The sequence below is a fragment of the Syngnathoides biaculeatus genome, chromosome 4 (genome assembly GCF_019802595.1).
Source record: "Syngnathoides biaculeatus isolate LvHL_M chromosome 4, ASM1980259v1, whole genome shotgun sequence".
NCBI lineage: Eukaryota > Metazoa > Chordata > Actinopteri > Syngnathiformes > Syngnathidae > Syngnathoides > Syngnathoides biaculeatus.
This window is the reverse complement of record NC_084643.1, coordinates 17,903,974-17,922,377: the sequence shown is the minus strand read 5'-3', so window position 1 is coordinate 17,922,377 and position 18,404 is coordinate 17,903,974. Positions and strand designations below refer to the sequence as shown.

At 40.7% G+C, this 18,404-nt stretch overlaps 1 protein-coding gene and 1 long non-coding RNA gene across 5 annotated transcripts in view; one reads left to right on the top strand and one right to left on the bottom strand.

Moving 5' to 3' along the window:
• The window catches only part of cabin1 (calcineurin binding protein 1), a 93,000-nt gene that overhangs the window by 22,557 nt on the left and 52,039 nt on the right, over positions 1-18,404 (top strand). For all 3 annotated transcript variants that reach the window (XM_061816230.1, XM_061816228.1, XM_061816229.1), the window contains 15 exons: positions 1,045-1,117; positions 1,660-1,844; positions 1,954-2,091; positions 2,182-2,370; positions 2,481-2,723; positions 2,833-2,986; positions 3,053-3,168; positions 3,297-3,464; positions 9,044-9,250; positions 9,436-9,581; positions 9,724-9,985; positions 10,152-10,322; positions 16,192-16,281; positions 16,400-16,560; positions 16,956-17,167. In XM_061816230.1, the coding sequence (XP_061672214.1) occupies positions 1,045-1,117; positions 1,660-1,844; positions 1,954-2,091; positions 2,182-2,370; positions 2,481-2,723; positions 2,833-2,986; positions 3,053-3,168; positions 3,297-3,464; positions 9,044-9,250; positions 9,436-9,581; positions 9,724-9,985; positions 10,152-10,322; positions 16,192-16,281; positions 16,400-16,560; positions 16,956-17,167 (2,515 nt within the window). The remainder of the gene's footprint in view (positions 1-1,044; positions 1,118-1,659; positions 1,845-1,953; positions 2,092-2,181; positions 2,371-2,480; positions 2,724-2,832; positions 2,987-3,052; positions 3,169-3,296; positions 3,465-9,043; positions 9,251-9,435; positions 9,582-9,723; positions 9,986-10,151; positions 10,323-16,191; positions 16,282-16,399; positions 16,561-16,955; positions 17,168-18,404) is intronic.
• The window catches only part of LOC133498927 (uncharacterized), a 38,274-nt gene continuing 30,230 nt past the window's right edge, over positions 10,361-18,404 (bottom strand). For both annotated transcript variants that reach the window (XR_009794499.1, XR_009794498.1), the window contains exons 2-4: positions 15,496-15,577; positions 15,212-15,405; positions 10,361-13,761 (exon numbers count right to left, since the gene is read on the bottom strand). This is a non-coding gene — a long non-coding RNA (uncharacterized LOC133498927). The remainder of the gene's footprint in view (positions 13,762-15,211; positions 15,406-15,495; positions 15,578-18,404) is intronic.

Sequence of the window (18,404 nt, the reverse complement as noted above, 5' to 3'; positions counted from 1 at the left end):
AATGGAGGGCAAGAGGCTCTGCTCTTAGCACTGTGAAGTTGACTATAATGAGGAATAAAGAAATAGAACCAAAACTCTTAGGATTCAAAAAATGTTTCCTCACAAGCACCATGGGGGGCACAGAGGATGACATGCTGCGATCATTGTTCATGATGCAATGCAGGAGGCACCAGAACTGGAGCAAGTCATCATGAGTTTGACACTGATTCACCAAAGGTAGCTACGATGGATATTATTCAGATTGGAGATGAGTCAGATGCCTCTTTTGAAGGCTTGGCCACGGATGTGTAATGTAGTGGACAAAGTGCACTATGCTCAAATATTTAATGAAAAAAAAAACGTTTCTGCACTAAATTCAAATTAAACAGTGTTAAGTAGTTGATTTATTTAAGATTATAATGTGTTATCAACAGTAATGTATTAATAAAAAGATTATACTATCGTTGAGCATTCATTTCAGTTGGTCGAAGGATTTTGCTCTGACAATTACAGGGACCAGGACAAGTGTGTCTGTGGCCTGTCCCGATTATATAGATTACCGCTACATCAACACATGCACAAATATTATTATTAATGATTGTTGTACAGACATTTTTTTGAAAAACAATACAAGTACAAAAAATAAAAGTACAAACTTAGCAAAATAGAAATACAGACAATGCTGAATATTTTGAGCATATGGCTAGCAGCAAATTGATGGTGCACATTGTACATTGGTAGAAGGGGTTTCCTGATGTTTTTCAGGTTAACTTTTGGGGTGCACATTATACACAAGAAATTACCGTAGACTCTATTACATACAACTATGACTGCCAATTATTTTCCTTTGTTTGGTCTTATTTTGTTCCCATCGCCTTAATTTCAAATGTAGTTGAGAAATAATTTCATTTATGTAATTTGATTTTGTGTTGGAAATAAAGCTGTGAGGCAATGGTACTGATAGTTTATTTACCTTTACTATGACCCATAGACATGGTTGAGCATGGAATCTTTTGACTCTAAATACATTGTAATCAGTTAAGTATTTCGCTTCCATATATACAGGAGATGTTGGAAATGAGCTTGGCATGTATGGAATTGCAGCTGGAGGAATGGTTGCATAACAAAGGCAAGACTGGTGGGTACTGCGCTCATCTTCTCATTAATTTAAACATTTAAAACATTTTCTATTTAGGGTTTTACATTTTACAGGACAACAGACCCCTGCATACTCTCAGTTCAACCTATTTGCTGATTTTTTTTTTTTCACTGATACATATTTTAATAAAAACAATTTCTTTTTTCATTTTTATTTTTTTTGACGCATAACAAACCCCAATAAAACTTATTGATGGTTTCTCCCTGCTTATCCAAGAATATTTTTTCATTTTTCAATGAAAGTGAAATTTGTGGCAATTATCCACAGATATTTAGTCTTCGCGATCCTGCCCGATGCCTGTCCCCACACGAAAAGCAAGAGTCCACTGTATTATAAAAAGCCCTTTTTTTTTTTTTTTTTGTTATATGTATTTTATATTCACTGTTCTAATTTCTCTAAATTGTTCTGGCATATAGAGTGAGTATGTATTTAGAGTCCAGGTAGTATCAAAGATCATTAATTTCATGATGGAAAGTTGCAGGGGAACTTTGTTTTCAACTATTGTTTTATTTCTCCTTTAGTAACTCCTAGAAGAAGCACTGGTTCCTGCAATGACACACCTGAACATGAATTCCCTGGGCAACATTTCCAGACCGATGTTTTGCTCCTGGCTTTAGGTTCCTCCCAAAAAGATCTGTTGGAGGACAAGTGGTTTGATGTAACAGTGCGTGTTTACTGGCTGAAGGCTAGATACCTTGCGCTTCATGTAAGTACACGCTGTGGTTACTTTTTTTTTTTTTTGTCATCCAGACTATATGAATCACTCCAACTCACCCTTAATTAAATATGACAAGGAAGTTTGTCTCCCTTTGCAGGGAGACATGGAACTGGCTCAAGAGAGCTATGATGTATGTACAGGACTGTTGCAGAGCAAAGCTCAGCCCCCTGAAGGGAGACATTATACGATCAAACTGCCCAATTTAAAGCTAGATGCAGCAATCTCTTTTGAAGAGGCATGTCTATTTCTCAAAATATATTTTCAATTTACCAGTAAAGTCCTTGTTTCTTTCATTCCAAATTTGTTTTTCTGTTTCCATGGTCAGATTGACAAAAGACTGAAGTCTCTTGAGCGCTGTCAGTCATTGGAGGAAATCCAGCGTCTCTTTGAATCTGCAGACTTTGAGTCAGTTGTGCGGTTGTTGCAGCCAACTCTTAATTATGGCAGCAGGAATAAACATTTGGAGTTTGTTAGGTCAGCACCAGAACGTCCTGCTCAGCTTCTGCTGCTGCAGGTCAGAGTATATTGCAACTCATGAGTCAAAATAAATGCCATTCTTCATGAGATGCTGAGACATGTGTGAATCTTGTGCCTCTCATTCTGCTTTATATAATTGTGCTACAGAATTCATTGTTGAAGCTGCAAGACTACCAGCAATGTCTGGAGACAAGTGAGTTGGCTCTGAACGAAGCTCTACAGCAACTCAACACTTCCACAACAAGCTCTCCACCTGGGAAAGAAGAATGGGTCGGCACCATTACCAAGCTGTTGGAGGGCATCAATGTCTGTTTTTCCAAGGACTCTGAGCTCCTTTGCAACATAAACCACTTATCCAGTATGCCTCGACTGGCAAACAATCTTATTCAGGTTAGAAGAGCACTGACTTCTCATGATTTATTACATTATAGACCCACTCATGGAGAAAGAAACGTTACTTTGTATTGGATGTTACTGTATTTTGTGGTTGTATTTTCAGCTGATCGACCTTAGCATGACAATTTCTGAAGACCCCAAAGAGCCATATTTCTTCTCTGTGCTGCCGTGGATTATTTTATATCACATAATCAAACACGAAGAAGCTGCTTTTAGTGCTATGCTTCAACAACATATGTCTGTAGGGGATGACGAAGGTTTGTGGACTCACTGAGTTAACACATTGCTATTGCTCTGAAAGACAATGTTAATATGACTTTTAGATGACTCGGATTCTCCGATGTTGCCGTCCTCGCTTATGCTATTGAACACCGCTCATGAGTATCTTGGACGTCGCTCCATGTGCTGCTGTTCAGATGGTTCACTACTCAAGTTTTTCGTAAGTTTGAACATACAATGCCCACAAACAACTCCTCTAGACTTGTCCTAACGTAATTGTCTTGTGAATAAATTTCAGTGTATAATCTTAACAAATTTGACACTATTCTGATGATTTGATTTCCGTAGGTTCGAGTTTTGGAAAAAGAATTTGCAACCGCTGGCACTGCCAACAATATCTGTCATCCATACAAAGAGGAGTTGGAAATGGCTTTAGAACAATGTTTTTTCTGTCTATATGCCTACCCTAGCAAGAAGAGCAAGGCTCGCTTCCTTGAAGACCACTCCTCTCCACAGGTTAGATTCTTCGATCCTATGGTGTGACATCAGAATGCGTGGAGATTTAATTGTGATTGGCACAGTTCAGTTCCAAAACATTTGTAATTTTTTTTTTTTAACTCTCTGTGAAGTAGAACACCATCTGACTTTTTGACTAATTTAAAACAGGTTTCTGAACTCATCAAAGCACAGAATCCCCTCTTATCAAAGTGCTAAATGATATAAGGTTGAATACTGACTAAGGAAAGGTGTCAATCAGAATCCGGTTCATTGGCCGAATGTGTAACAACATACAAGGAATTTATCTCTGGTAGTCAGTGCCTCCCTGGTGCGACATTCAGAGCAAAGAACAAACTGAAAAGAACAAAGAGCAAGGGACATTCGGTTACAGATGTTCAAGATGCAGTCTTCATCATTTTGAACAGTTAAGAGTGTGTCAACACCCCACATTATGTTAAGCTCATGCAGAGTGCCCTTACCCATTCGCAGTTCCCGTTATAGTCAAGTGTTAGTCTTGTTCAATCTCAGTGTGGCTTTTGATACCGTAGATCATAATATACTGCGGAACAGGTTGGAAAGGTGGGTAGGACTAAATGAAATGGTCCTTAAATAGTTCAGGTCCTACCGGGAGGAAAGGAGTTACTTTGTAACCATTGGAAGTGCTCAATCCAAACAAATGGCAATGACGTGGGGTCCCTCAAGGGTCAATTCTTTTTCAGAACTGTAATTTTGACATTTAAATTCATGAAATTGCTGAGGTGAATTAAAAAAATAACTTTCTCAACAAAAGGGAGTTTGGAGATGGGTCTGTAGCTTACTACTATGGAAATGTCCACCGCTCTGTTTTTAGAAGAAGTTTAAAGGCAGCTACTTTACTAGCTTCAGGAAACTTGCCAGACTGAAGTGAGCAATTGATTATTTGCTGCAAATCAGCTAGCACCTACTTCACAATAGTTTTGAATAAGTCAGATAGTATATAGTCGAGAGCTCGTTAATGGTTTCAGCTGCTAAACCGCTTTCTCTACCGTTTTTTGGTCAACGATCAAGGTCTGACATGGTAATAGAATTTTCCCTGTATAGCTTTAGATGTAGTTACATTTTATCATTTTTCTGATTTGTGCTGATTTTTAAACTGATTATTTTTATTTTTTCACCATTGGATTCATTGTATTTATCACCAGTTATGAGTTCTGGAGCTATCTGATTGGGGGGGGGGTTCTGAACTTTTCAACCACAGGAACCCGAGCGCTAGTATTGCTGGAGTTCTTATTGATGATTTCAGAACTGTTGTGGTCTCGCTCGGACTATCTCAGTGATGAAAGTCCTCCGAATTTTCAAATTTTCATGAAAATTGCTTCGGAAAATTGAGGAAAAATTGCCTAAAATTAATCCGGATTTTAGTTGACAACATTGAACGAACATGCGTTTGAGTTCATTGTTTTGCTTTCACGAGCGTAGCCATGTTGAGGCACTAACACTAGTAACAGTAACGCCCCTCCATTCTCTCAAGACGTCGCTTAGTTTGTGTGGTCTTGACATTAATTTACGTGTTTATTTCATAAGTGTTGTTAACTAAACGAGCCTGCTCCAAAACAACCGGTATTCACCCAGAAACAGGAAATGTAAGTTAACCGTACTGAGCATGTATGAAAGAGCATGTTCAGAACGGCTTCACGTAATGCGAGCGCATTTACGTCAAAAGTCATCAACATCGTGAGATATTTCAATGGAAATTCAGTTACACAAATGGTGCTCATTGTGTCGATCGCAAGGCACTGTGACGGCGTAAAAAAAAACATTAGACTATCATCCACCTTGTCGCTTGATTCAGGTGTGGCCAATACGTCGAGCGCATGTACATAAAGGCGCATTCTAGCAAGCCGGCATCCTATTTACGGCAGTCCCGTGGAGCGTGCCCCCGCCCCCTCCACAACAATAAGTCACGATTGCCGACAGGAATGTTTGTTCCAATGTATTGCTGGCTTGTTGCCACTAACGCCGATTATGTTGAAGTAAACTTTCAGCATCTTCAAAACATTGTGAGTATAGACCGTTCGTGTTTATTATTTGACAGGCCAGTGCAGTTAGACCTTTATTCAGATAGTTTGTCACATCAAGAATTTTTATTGATGAAAAATTTTAAATACCGTTTTATATCATGTTCTACTAATATCAGTTGAAATTGGAAATGATTATTTCTGCATTTGAAGTTTTTCTATTTCAGTTATGTATGTTTATTTTATTTTTAATTTACAGTTATGTTATATTAATCCAGTAAGTTATTATAAGGCCATCCCTAATCACACCCGCAACTTTATCTGCGAGCATGACTGACCATACCCATACATTTTTCAAATGTAAATGACTGTGTGTCTATGTATATATTAAAGGCAACTCATTATACTATTAATATTACTAGATCTATATCTAAGATAGTGAGCAATGTGGTCGAGTGTATCAGTACAATGCGATGTAACAAGTTTGAGACTTAAACGTTAATACTAATTACTACAGATCAACTTCTTTAATATGTTTTGCTGTACGATGTAGAAATTCTTAGATTTTTTTGTGTATATTGTATTTCTATACTATATGTATAATGTGGGGAAAAGGACAATTTTAGATGTCTTTTTACTGAATAGTTCACTTAATTCATTTGTCTTGACATAAGATGGCATATTTTAAGCATATTTTAATGACAAATGTGATTTTCTGCCATCCACTGATAGGGGGATAGGGGGATGGGGGGGCAAAAAAATCTGGGCTTGGGCCTTGGGGAGCTTCTACCCCTTTTTTTTTGGTCAGGACTTGGAAATTTTGCTTTCAATTTTTGTCTGAATTTTGTTCACAGATATCGCCAGAATGCACAACAGCTATCCATTTTTTTTATTTATTTCCCGCCTCCCCCCGGACCCCTGTAGCACTCACATTTTTATTTTCAGGAATTTTCACTTTCATCTCTACTACCTATTGATTAAAATTACAATGACTTTGTAGAGGCCATAGTCAATTTGGACTTTAGTTTTTATCCACTTACGTTCTCCTTTCCTACACTTTGATTTAGTGCTCTTGACAATCATTGTGCTCCTCAACAGGGTTCTAAATTGCCTTAAAGGTCAAGTGTCATCCTATAAACATTCTAAAATAGATATTCAAATGAAAACTACATATAACATTATTCATTATTCAAAAACTAAATATGAGGGGAGAGCACGTCATCCATGTGGAAAGTTGCAGAAGTGTCATTCGACATTCAAGTGGTTGCCATATTGGCTGCATCTCCTGCCTGTGACATTACCCCGGACATTCGCCATTGAAAACATGCTGTGGCCCCTTCTGACACTCAAATTTTTTTTCAAAGAAGAGAACATCTCACTACCGAGTGAAGCTACCAGGGCAATATTAGTAATATATTACCCTGCTCCACGGAAGCCTTCAGATGCGCACATCGACACATTTAGCACCCCTGATTTACGGATTACACCCCCCCAAACTTTTTTTTTTTTTTTTTAGTAACTGTATACACACCTACCTTTCATTTGGAACCCATGAAGCTCTCGTCCTTTGCACCTGTGCAATCCATTTTTCACAACAAACCGGATCTTTTGGAAAAGTATGATGAGCAATCCATCCTCCCGAGTGTTCGAGCAATGCAACGAGCCTGCATTTTGGCTAATACGAGCTATCTTCCCGCAGGTAAAACTAATAGAAAGAAACGAGTCCGCTTGAGCGCGCTACTGCCTCCAACGTTACTTCCTGATTCTTGTTGAAAACAAATCCCTCGAGAGGAGAAAAAACAAGTGTGTTGAACGTGGATTTAAAAACATTCACACTTGGGGCTTACTTCACCTCTGTTGGCAATTTATTCCATTTGTGTGCACCATGCTGCGTCACCATTTTTGCTTTGGACTCTGCGCACCACCGTTTGACCTGAGTTACTCGATCTCAGAGCTCAACTGGATTTGTATTCCGTAAGCATTTCTTTCATGTATTCAGGACCTACATGTAAATCATTTAGTGATTTATAGACCAGTAGGAGAACTTTAAAATCTATTCTAAAGCTGACTGAAAGCCAGTGCAAGGACTTTAGGATTGGATTTATATGCTCTGACCGATTAGTTTTGGTCAGAACGCGAGCTGCATCATTCTGAATGAGCTGCAGATGTTTAATACTAATAATAATACTATTAATTACTACTATTAATAATGGGAAAATAAAGAGAACAAAGAATAAAAATACACACACATAACAGTGGTGTGTGCTTGCGAGTGAAAAACAGCTATGGGTCGTTTTTGGTGATGTTTTTTTTCTCCTTCTGAGAGAGAATAATCTTATAAACAGACATGCCAGCTTCGATTATGTTTGAGAACCGAAGCTACGACAAAACACCGCGGGGCCCGCTGCTTTTCACAAGTTTGCAGCCTTTGTCAACATGTTCAATGGCTACATATATTGCAACAGTATATATGTAATGCTATGCTTTATAAAATGGGAACACACGTGCATCATATGTTGTATTTGTATATTTGGGCAAATGGTTCCATAATTGCAAGCTGTTGTGAAACGGGAAATGTCGCACCATATTTTTTTGTTACCAACTGAAGAAATTTGGTGGGATTATTGTTTAAAATGTATCATGTCACGTTGAGGCTTTAAGTTTTAAGACATGTGTTTGTTGTGACTTCATACAAATTTGGCTAATCAAATTGACGTGAGGAGGATGGCTGCGATCATCAGACTTCAAACCAAAATATTCCTACATGATCATTGTGGCATTAGGCTTTGGAACTAATTCCATTAATGTCACTCAATTTTCTGCGACTTCTAACCGCCTCACTTACCTTCATGTACATAAGCGCCCATATTTCAAAAGTGCGCATATGCACAAACCTTCACAACATGGGCACCAGCACCCCCTTTTTTTTTTTTTTTTTAAACAGTGTGATCGGACAATCAGACGAAGGGTTCCTGCCCGTTTACTCAATCTGCTTGGCTTAGAAAACAATGTCTTTCGTATGCGCTTTGTGGAAGTTGTTTTCTTCCCAAATGACTGAGTATCTGAACACACCCGTCCACGATCGCCCGCCCTAAGTACCAGGACCGTGCCACGACGCCATGCTGGGTACGCCAAAACGCCGCCGGGGAGCCAGAACCCCAGCACCCATCCCCTCCCCACATGGCAGTCTGGTACTTAGGGCGGTTGACAAGGGTCTACAATTCCTTAGCCAATCAGGATGCAGCACATGATGCGGGTTTCCCTTCGCGAATTAGGATAAAGACCACAGTGCGCACTCCTACATTGTAATAAACAGCCTGCTACACTGTAAAAAATTACACACGAACACAAAAAAAAAATCTTGTAATAGTGAGGTTTCGTAACGTGAACTGCGTTGTAGTGAGGGAACAGTATAGCAAAGTTCTGTTGAATTGTTTTTTTTTTTTTTATGTTATTGTCAATATGAATGATGAAGTCTCCCGTTATGACACAATAGATGTAGTCAGTACAGCAATTCTTAAATTCAAGTTTTTGAATTGAACTAAATAAAAACATGCTTTTCAAATTAGAATTTGGGATACACCTGTAAATGTGTTGCAGGTTGAGTTGCTGTGGAATGATGCCATTTTCATGTTCCAGTATTTTAAACCAAAGTGCCTGCCCGAGTTTGACAGCTACAAAACAAGCACCGTATCTGCAGATTTAGCTAATCTGTTGAGAAGGTTTGCAGGTATTGCCCCCCCAAGTGAAACACCCACCCTCACTATGGACGAGGTTGCAGCATACATTGAAGGCTTGACAAAAAAGGTCAGTTTATGAGCCCTCACTGAATTGGTTGGTAAAATGGTCAAATATTAAACTTATTGAAAAATTTGTTTCATTCAAACTGCTAAGCAGTTGGTTAAATGTAATCACTATCTAAGAATGTCTTTGAATGAAGATTTTTATTTCCATATATTCTTGTCATATTTTCCAATTTGTTGTTTTCCAAGACACCGTGTCTTCCTGAAGGTAGTCCCCCAGCACTTCCAATTATTAATGAGGTCTACTACTTGCTGGCTGATTATCATTTCAAGAACAAGGAGCAGTCCAAAGCCATTAAGTTTTATATGCATGACATATGTGTTTGTCCGAACAGGTAGGTGATGCAGCTGCTGTGAATTATGAATCAAGTTTAATTGTAATTGATTATAAATGTTGTTGTAAACATAGCCTAAATGTGATGTCTTTTGTAGTTGCTCATTTTGTCCATTTTGCTTGGACTGATGATTTGCGGATAGGTTTGATTCCTGGGCTGGAATGGCCTTAGCTAGGGCCAGTCGCATTCAGGAGAAACTGAACTCCAATGAGCTAAAAAGTGATGTACCCATATGGAAACACTCACAGGCTGTGCTCAACTGCTTTAAGCGGGCCCTGGAGATAGATGGCTCCAACCTGTCGCTCTGGATTGAGTATGGAACCATATCATATGCTTTGCACTCCTTTGCTTCACGACAGCTAAAGCAGTGGCGTGATGAGCTTCCACCAGAGGTGGTAAAACAGGTGAAGGACATCTTAGCAAGGTCTTATGTCGTTTTTAATTTTACAACAGAGGTATCACAAGTACAGTATGTAACTTGGTTCTGCCTTTTCATGTGAAGGCTGTGATGAGATCTGTGGTAATAAAATTGACTTATTAAATAAAGCTTTGCTCCATTTTTATTTTCAGATGGAGGAAAGGAGAGAATCCATGTTAGAGACTGCATCTCGGTGTTTCCAGGGAGCCTCCCAGTGTGAGGGGGACAGTGATGAAGAAGAGTGGCTCATTCACTATATGCTGGGAAAGATAGCAGAGAAACGCAGACAGACACCTGTGGAATACTTGCAGCTTTACAAAAAGGTAAACTGCTCCAGAAGTGGAAACTTCACTTGTTTACTTTGACATTGGCTGTTTATATTGAACAACTTCTGAATATAGTGGATGGTATTTAGAACAGTGTTATGAGTTTCCAAATATTGACATGCCAGTCTGATTTGTCTACAGGGTGTCCCAAAAAACCTATGCACCTTTTAGCAGCTCAATTTTCTTTGCACATTGAACTGATTGAACGGAACGATGGCAGCCCGACTAAACTTTGAAGAAAAAAAATTAATTCTAAAATGGTACTGAAGTATGAAAACGCAGTTGAAGTACAAAGACAATTTAGGAGAGAGCTTCCAAGGACCACCAGCACAATTTACCATCACTCAGAGATATCACTTAGAGGTGATTTTGAAGCTGATGGAACTTTTCAGAACGTCCACAAGAAGCATTCCGAAAGACCATGTACTACATCGACAAGCCCTGCAAAGGAAGAAAGAGAACTGAAAATATTTCATCAAAGTCCAAGAAAGTCTGTGCATCAAGCTGGTCGTGAGGTAGGGATTTCAAAATCATCTGTCCAACGCATCAAGAAACTTTGTCAATGGAAAAGTTAAATTCCAAGGTTAGTTCATGCTCTTCATGACGATGATCCAGACTGAAGAGTACAGTACTGTTAGTGGTATACAATTTAACGAAAATGCACACTTTCCCACGACTGCTGTGTGGAGTGATGAGGCCACATTCAAATTACATGGCTTGGTTAACTGCCACAAATGCACCTACACGTTATGGTCGACTACCATGTTAATTCAGCACGAATTACAGTGTGGTCCGTCTTATCATCAAGAGGATATATTGGACCCTTTTTTTTTTTGCGCTACTGTGGCTGGCTGTTTATTTGCTGCAAGAGTCTGTCATGCCAAGCATTAGAGAAGACTTTGAAGAAGAGGTTTTTTTTTTTTTTTTTTTTTTTTTCCAGCAAGATGGGCCACCCTGACTCTGCCATCGTGATGTTAGATCCTTCCTTAATGAGTTCTTGCCAAATAGGTGGATTAGACAGAAGGGTTTTGTTGAATCGCCTCCAGAGTCACCAGACCTCACACCACTAGACCTGTTATTTGGGGGGTTCTTAAAAGGCAGAGTGTGGGCAATGAGACCTGCAACAGAATTGTATTGAGAGTAACCATTGAACATAAATGTGTTATGCAACGTTGAAGGAATAAAGACCCCGATAGAAGACTGGTTGGGTAGCGCACACTCTATTTAATAATAAAATTTGAATCTAACATACGGAGAGAAAGAGGAACTAAAAGTGCACGTAACACACAAGCTGAAGCAGTAAAAGTACAAACACTAAGAAACGCTGATAAAAGGTCAGCATGAAACAAGCACCAATAATCCCATTGACAGGACGAGACAACCCCCACTCTCCCCGCAAAGGACACCCCCTGCCGGCATACACGTCTTATCAAGATGGAGCGATTGGAAGTGGTGGATGACAGACGGGTCTGGGATCCAAGAGCACGGAATCCATTGGCTCTCCTCAAGACCATACTCCTCCCAGTTGAACTGATATTGGACACCCCAGCTCCTTTTCTGAGAGTCCAAAACAGACCTAACAGTGTAGGCAGGCTGGTCATCAACCACAGACAGCGGGGGTGGAACCACCAGAGGACTCAATGAGCAGGCAGAGACAGGCTCGAGCACGGAAACGTGGAAGACTGGATGTACCTTAAGCAGAGAAGGGAGCTTGAGCTTCACGCCAGCCAGGTTTAGGGCAGAGACAATTTCCAAGGGACTAATGAACTTTGGGCCCAAATTCTTTGACAACAAATTCTGGCCAACCCCAAGTTCCGCGAGAGCCACACCTGCCCCGGAAGGTAAGCTGGAGCGGGGACATAGCAGTTGGCCACCAGCCTATTGCGAGCAGCAGTGCAGGTTAGTGCTGCACGGGCACGTGATGGGCCCGCCTAAGGAGAAAATGGACCGAAGGAACAGAAACATACCTCTTCTGAAAAGGGAATACGGGAGGCTGATAACCATAAGCCACATGGAAGGGTGACATACCCGTTGCCGAGCAAAAGAGAGACTTATGAGCATACACCATCCACGGCAGCTGGGAGGACCATGATGATTGGTGTTGATGATGCGGCGAAGGGCAGCCACAAGGTCTTGATTGGCACACTCTACCTGAGCATTTGACCAGGCGTGATACCCTTAGGAAAGGCAGGCAGACACATCCAAGGCCTTACAGACCGCCCTCAACACCTGAGAGACAAACTGGGGTCCCCTGTCCGAAACCGGGGCCGAGGTATTACCATGGATTTTGAAGATGTCCTCAACCAACAGCATAGTGGTCTCCAGGGAGGAAGTCGGCCATCTTGGAAAACCTGTCCATCACACTGAGGATCACTGAGTTGCCTCATGAGAGTGGAAGACCATGACAAAATCCAAGGCAATATGCGACCAACAGCATGAAAGAACGTTAAGTGGACAGAGGAGGCCCACCGAGGGTGGACGAGAAGTCTTGGAGAGGGCACAAACCAGGCAGACAGCAACAAATCTTTCTACGTCTTTATGAAGCCCCGGCCACCAGAACCTCTGGGAAACCAAAAAGCAAGTCCAAACAACTCCTGGGTGACAGGCCAACTTAGAGTCATGTCCCCATTGTAGTACCTCTGGGCGTAATCTGCCAGGAACAAAAACTTTTCCATTTGGGCATCCATCAGGGACCTGTAACTCTCTCTGCACCTTGCCCACCCAAGTTTCAAACTCCCACCAGAGTCCTCCCACAATACGGGCCGTTGGTACAACTGTCTTCTAGGGTTGGTCCTCCAAAGATGACTCGTGGAGCACGGGGAGAGCATCTGTCTTAATATTTCTCAAGCCAAGTCTGTAGGTGATGGTGAAATTGAAACGAGTTAGGAACAGGGCCCACCAAGCTTGACGGAAATTAAGAAACATGAAAATTCTGCTCAGACGGACTTGAGACGACGGCAGAAGAAGGTGATGGGGTGAAGCCTCTTTTTGACCGGGGATCTCTGGGATAGGACAGCCCCCACGCCTGAATCCAAAGTGTCAACTTCAAGAAAAAAAAAATTGGAAATCAATGTTGGGGTAAATCAGATTGGATGCACAAGTAAATAGTCGCTTAAGCGTATCAAATGCAGCGTCTCGGGTCCCCCTAAAAGGGACTTCTGATGATGTCAGCTTGGTTATAGGCTCTGCCTAATTACTCAAATTGTGAATTAATCGCTTTTAGAAAATTGCTTGTTTCCTTGATGTAGGAGAAGGCCAATCTACCACAGCCTGGATTTTAGCCTAATCTGCTAGTTGTTGCCCATTCTCCAGGATGAACCCCAAAAACTGAACAGAGCTACAATGGAATCCACACTTATCCGCTTTAACATACAGCCAGTTTTCCATGAGACGTTGCAGAACCAGCTGGATGTACTGGATGTGTTCATGGCAGTTTCTGGAAAAAGAAATCAAAATGTCATTCAGGTAGACTAAACAAAAATGTTTGATCATGTCACGAAGCACATCGTTAATTAAACACTGAAAAACTGGTGTGGCATTGATTAGCTTGAATGGCATAAGATACGCAAAGTGGGGTGTTAAATGAGGTTTTCCACTCATCTCCTTCCCCAATTCTCACCAGGTGGTAGGCATTGTGGAGGTCAAGTTTTGTAAAAATTGTACCCGTATTCAACAAGAAGAATGCCAAGTCCAAAAGTGGGAGCCAGTACTTGCTCAAAACCTTCCTCAAATTGAGGTACTTACCAGGTGCATTGACCAGATTCATTTAACTTGCCTCATTAGTGGATGACTGATTGGTACTTGTATAACAGAAATTGCTCCAGTTTTCAATCCCCAGTGTCTTCCAATTTATATGTGGATTGTGAAGTTTCAACTATAGGAGACCTAAAACTACCAACGTGTGGGGGCATCGCATTCACACGTATGGCTTCATGGTGATTACTAGACAGTCTGTCAGAAGATATCACTATATTGGGTGACCACCACCAGAGGGCGCCCATCAAGGTCACAAATCTCCTTGGGAACCTCCAAATTAAACAAAGGGTATTTTAACTTATTAACAATGGAGATGTCCCCAAAGTTTTCATCACGTGTGCTGTGACCCCCCCCCCCCACCAACACCTAACCTAACTCCCAGCGGCTAACTGAGCACATACTAGATTGACCCGTGAGCCTAATGTCTAGATTAGTAGATAAGACTGTCACAGCCTCCATAAGATTCTGCAATGTGCTTGTGCTGACATCATAATTTGCCTTGGCTTGTTATGGCCAGTTGTATTTCATGGGTCTGTGGGATCCATGCTTTGGCTGGATTATTCTGTTATGCAACATTGAAGGAGCAAGGACCCCAATACCAGACACTTGGTTGGTAGTGTGCATTTGATTTAATAAAAATAGAATATAATATCCAAGGAGAAAGTGGAACTAAAAGTACATCTAACATGCGAGCAGAAGCAGTAAAAGTACGAACCATAAGAAACGTAGAGAAAAGGTCAGCGTGAAACAAGTACCAGTAATCATTTTCCAAATCAAATAGGTGAATGGAGTCACAGGAGGATAACACCAAGGAAAAAATTAAAACAAAAGGGATTCTAACCCTAACCAAATTAGGAGTGACTCAGGTCTTCGGTCAGACACAAAACAACAGATACCACAGTACTCGACCCAACAGTAATATATCCATCCTTCCATCCATCCATCCATCCATCCATCCATCCATCCATCCATCCATCATCCATCCATCCATTTTCTTAGCCGCTTATCCTCACAAGGGTCGCGGGGAGTGGTGGAGCCTATCCCAGCTGTCAATATGCAAGAGGCGGGGTACTCTCTTAACTGGTTGCCAGCCAATCGCAGGGCACATCGAGACAAAGAGCCGCACTCACAATCACACCTAGGGGCAATTTTGTATCCGATTAAAATTGCAGGTTTTGGGGATGTGGGAGGAAACCGGAGTGGCCGGAGGAAATCCATGCAGGCAAGGGGAGAACATGCAAACTCCACACAGGCAGGTCCGTGATTGAACACTGCACCTCAGAACTTTGAGGCCAGTGCTTTCCAGCTGATCCACTGTGCCATCCTAAAATATACACACAATTGAAAAAACTAAGAACATTGGAAGGGAGCAATGCAATCAATGCAAGAATCCCGCGCCTTCCCTCTGCTGCACCTAAATGAACTCCTGATCATCACTGCCATCAGGTGTGCAACAGGTGGCCCTGCCCACCAGCAGACAGCCAGGTAACAGGAGACTGAAAAAGAAAAAAAAAATGCAGAGAATGAGAAAATGCTCGCAAACACCAAGTGGATTGTTTCATGACCTGTGCTATTCCATTATTTAGGGTTGTCGGCAGTGTCTGGACCCAAACAGACATTGGAGAACAGGTGGAACAGAATGTTTGTAGATTCCTTTACATGCTTGAATTTAAACAAATTATGACACTTACAGTAGTCTACAGTTATTTAACGTGTATAAAATTTTTGGGACACCCTGTATATGTAGATGTATAACTTCTGAGATTATATCAGAGGAAGAAAAAAAAAAGTATGATCAAAGTGTTTGAAACTAGGCTGTAATCTTGACGTTTCATAATCCACCTACAGAAACAAAGATTACTGTTTCTCTCCCTTCACAAGATGTTTATGTGTGCATGTATTTTCCCAAGAGATAAAAACATACAGCATTAGTCATAGGACTATTTTTATGATAAAATCAGAGGGAGGTGAACTTTGAAATTTCAAACACAATGTCATGGAGCTTGTGAGCTGATTTTCTATGCGAAAGCCCTTCCTGTCATTTCATTGAATTTATGTTGTCCTATGGCTGTTGACTTGTTTGTTGGGTGTTATCTGTTTGAATTTGAAGGCAGCACACTTTCTGTATGAAGAGGCTGCCAGGTACCCTCGTAAAATCCATTATCACAATCCACCTGACCTGGCAATGGAGGCACTAGAGGTAAGTCACTCCTTTTTTACTGATATTTCAACCTGGTTGCCTGTGAATCAAAATTACGAGGTACTTTTTTTTTGTGAAAGTACTCCTACTTATAGGCATTGTTAACTTTTTCTCTCAGTTGCACTTCCGTCTCAGCGCCACCATCTTAAAGCTACTGCAGGCTAATGAGCCCAACCTGGACCATGAAGTCTTCTTCAATTTGCTGGTTGAGGCTGCTACAGGGCCCTTTGCCATAGGGGAAGAGAAGAGTATGCCCAGCATACCCAGGTCTAATGAAAAGTAAGTAACCCGCTAGAGCAGGGGTGTCAAACTCATTTTGGTGACAGGACACATCGTAGTTACAGCTTCACTCGGAGGGCGTGATGATTTAAACAATATACTTGAAGTTGTAAATTTATTATTGCCTATATATATATATATATATATATATATATATATATATAAAATGATTGTAATATGTCAACATTATTAAGTGAAGATAATTTACATTTTTTTAAATTTAGCAAGAAACATGAAGTTGACGCACATGATTTACTTTTGGGGGCCACATAAAACGATGTGCCAGGCCAGATCTGGCCCCAAGGCCATGAGTTTCACACCAGCGCGAAAGCCAGTCACCCTACAATAATGAATGCAAATAATTTTTCATTGTAACCTAATTTTGTCTCTTTCAGGGAGAAATCTACATCTGTGATAGATGAAGACCTTAATAGTTCTTCAGTGGGCATAGGCAACATCCTCAGCTCTTCCCTTCCATCGGTTGCCACTCCAGGTGTGACCTCCCCTCTCTACGTTGCAACGCCATTTGACCATGATTACGCCAAACGCAAAACTCTCCGGCGGCAACAGTGGCAGCAGCAGCGGCATGAGGAACAGCAGGCTGATGGTACAGTCGCAGTCCTAGACACTTGTCTATGGGCTTGCATTTTTTGCACTGGGGCGGGTAGTCCTGAGATTGATACTCACGTTGTGTAGCCTTGGTTTGAGTTTCAATGCTCCCCCTACACTGGATGATTGGGATGTGGTGAAATGGGCAATATGGCTACGGTCTTCTTGACTATTGTGAAAAACACCAGTAGATTGAGATATGCAGAGGGCACACAGGCTGGAATGTGTGCATGCATGTGTAGCTTTTCACAGCTTTATCCTTTTTGCTTTTCTTGACAGTTTGTCAGTGTGCTTCTCCTAATAGTTAGCCCATCACTGATTATGATACAATTTAAACATTATTGGAAGGTCCTAGAGTCAATACATTTAAAATAGCCCATAGATGAAAATGGAAAAAAAATGAAATATGTAGTTAACAAAATGACTATAAATTGAATGGTCATAACAATATTATTTAACAATAGAAATTAAGATAATACAAGTGACTGAGACTAATAAATCAAAATGTGGTAGATTTTGGAGGGGATCAATCATAAATAATTCAAATAAATATTAAAAACTATTTGAAATAAATTGTTTAACGTTCATCACCAATTCATGAAACCAGGTTGTGTCAAAAATTTTTCCCTAAAAGAGCTGCATACATACAGTGGAACAAACATAAGCATTTGAACACCCTGCTATATTGCAAGTTCTCCAACTTAGAAATCATGGAGGGAAATTTTCATTGTAGATTCTGAGAGAGATTGTCTAAAAAGAAAAATCCAGAAATCACAATGTATGATTTTATTTTATTTTATTTTTTTTAATCGATTTGTGTTACAGCTGCAAATAAGTATTTGTACACCTGTCTGTCAGCTAGAATTCTGACCCTCAAAGACCTGTTAGTCCGCCTTTAAAGGTCCACCTCCACTCCATGTATTATCCTGAATCAGATGCACCTGTGTGAGGTTGTTAGTTGCATAAAGACACCTGTCCACAAAATACAATCAGTAAGACTCAAACTTCCAACATGGCCAAGACCAAAGAGCTGTCCAAAGACACCAGAGACAAAACTGTACAACTCCACACGGCTGGCAAGGGCTACGGAGAAATTGCCAAGCAAGTTGGTGAAAAAAGGTCCACTGTTGGAGCAATCATTAGAAAATGGAAAAAGCTAAACATGATGGTCAATCTCAATCTGAGTTGTGCCCCATGAAGATATCACCTCGTGGGGTCTCAATGATCCTTAGAAA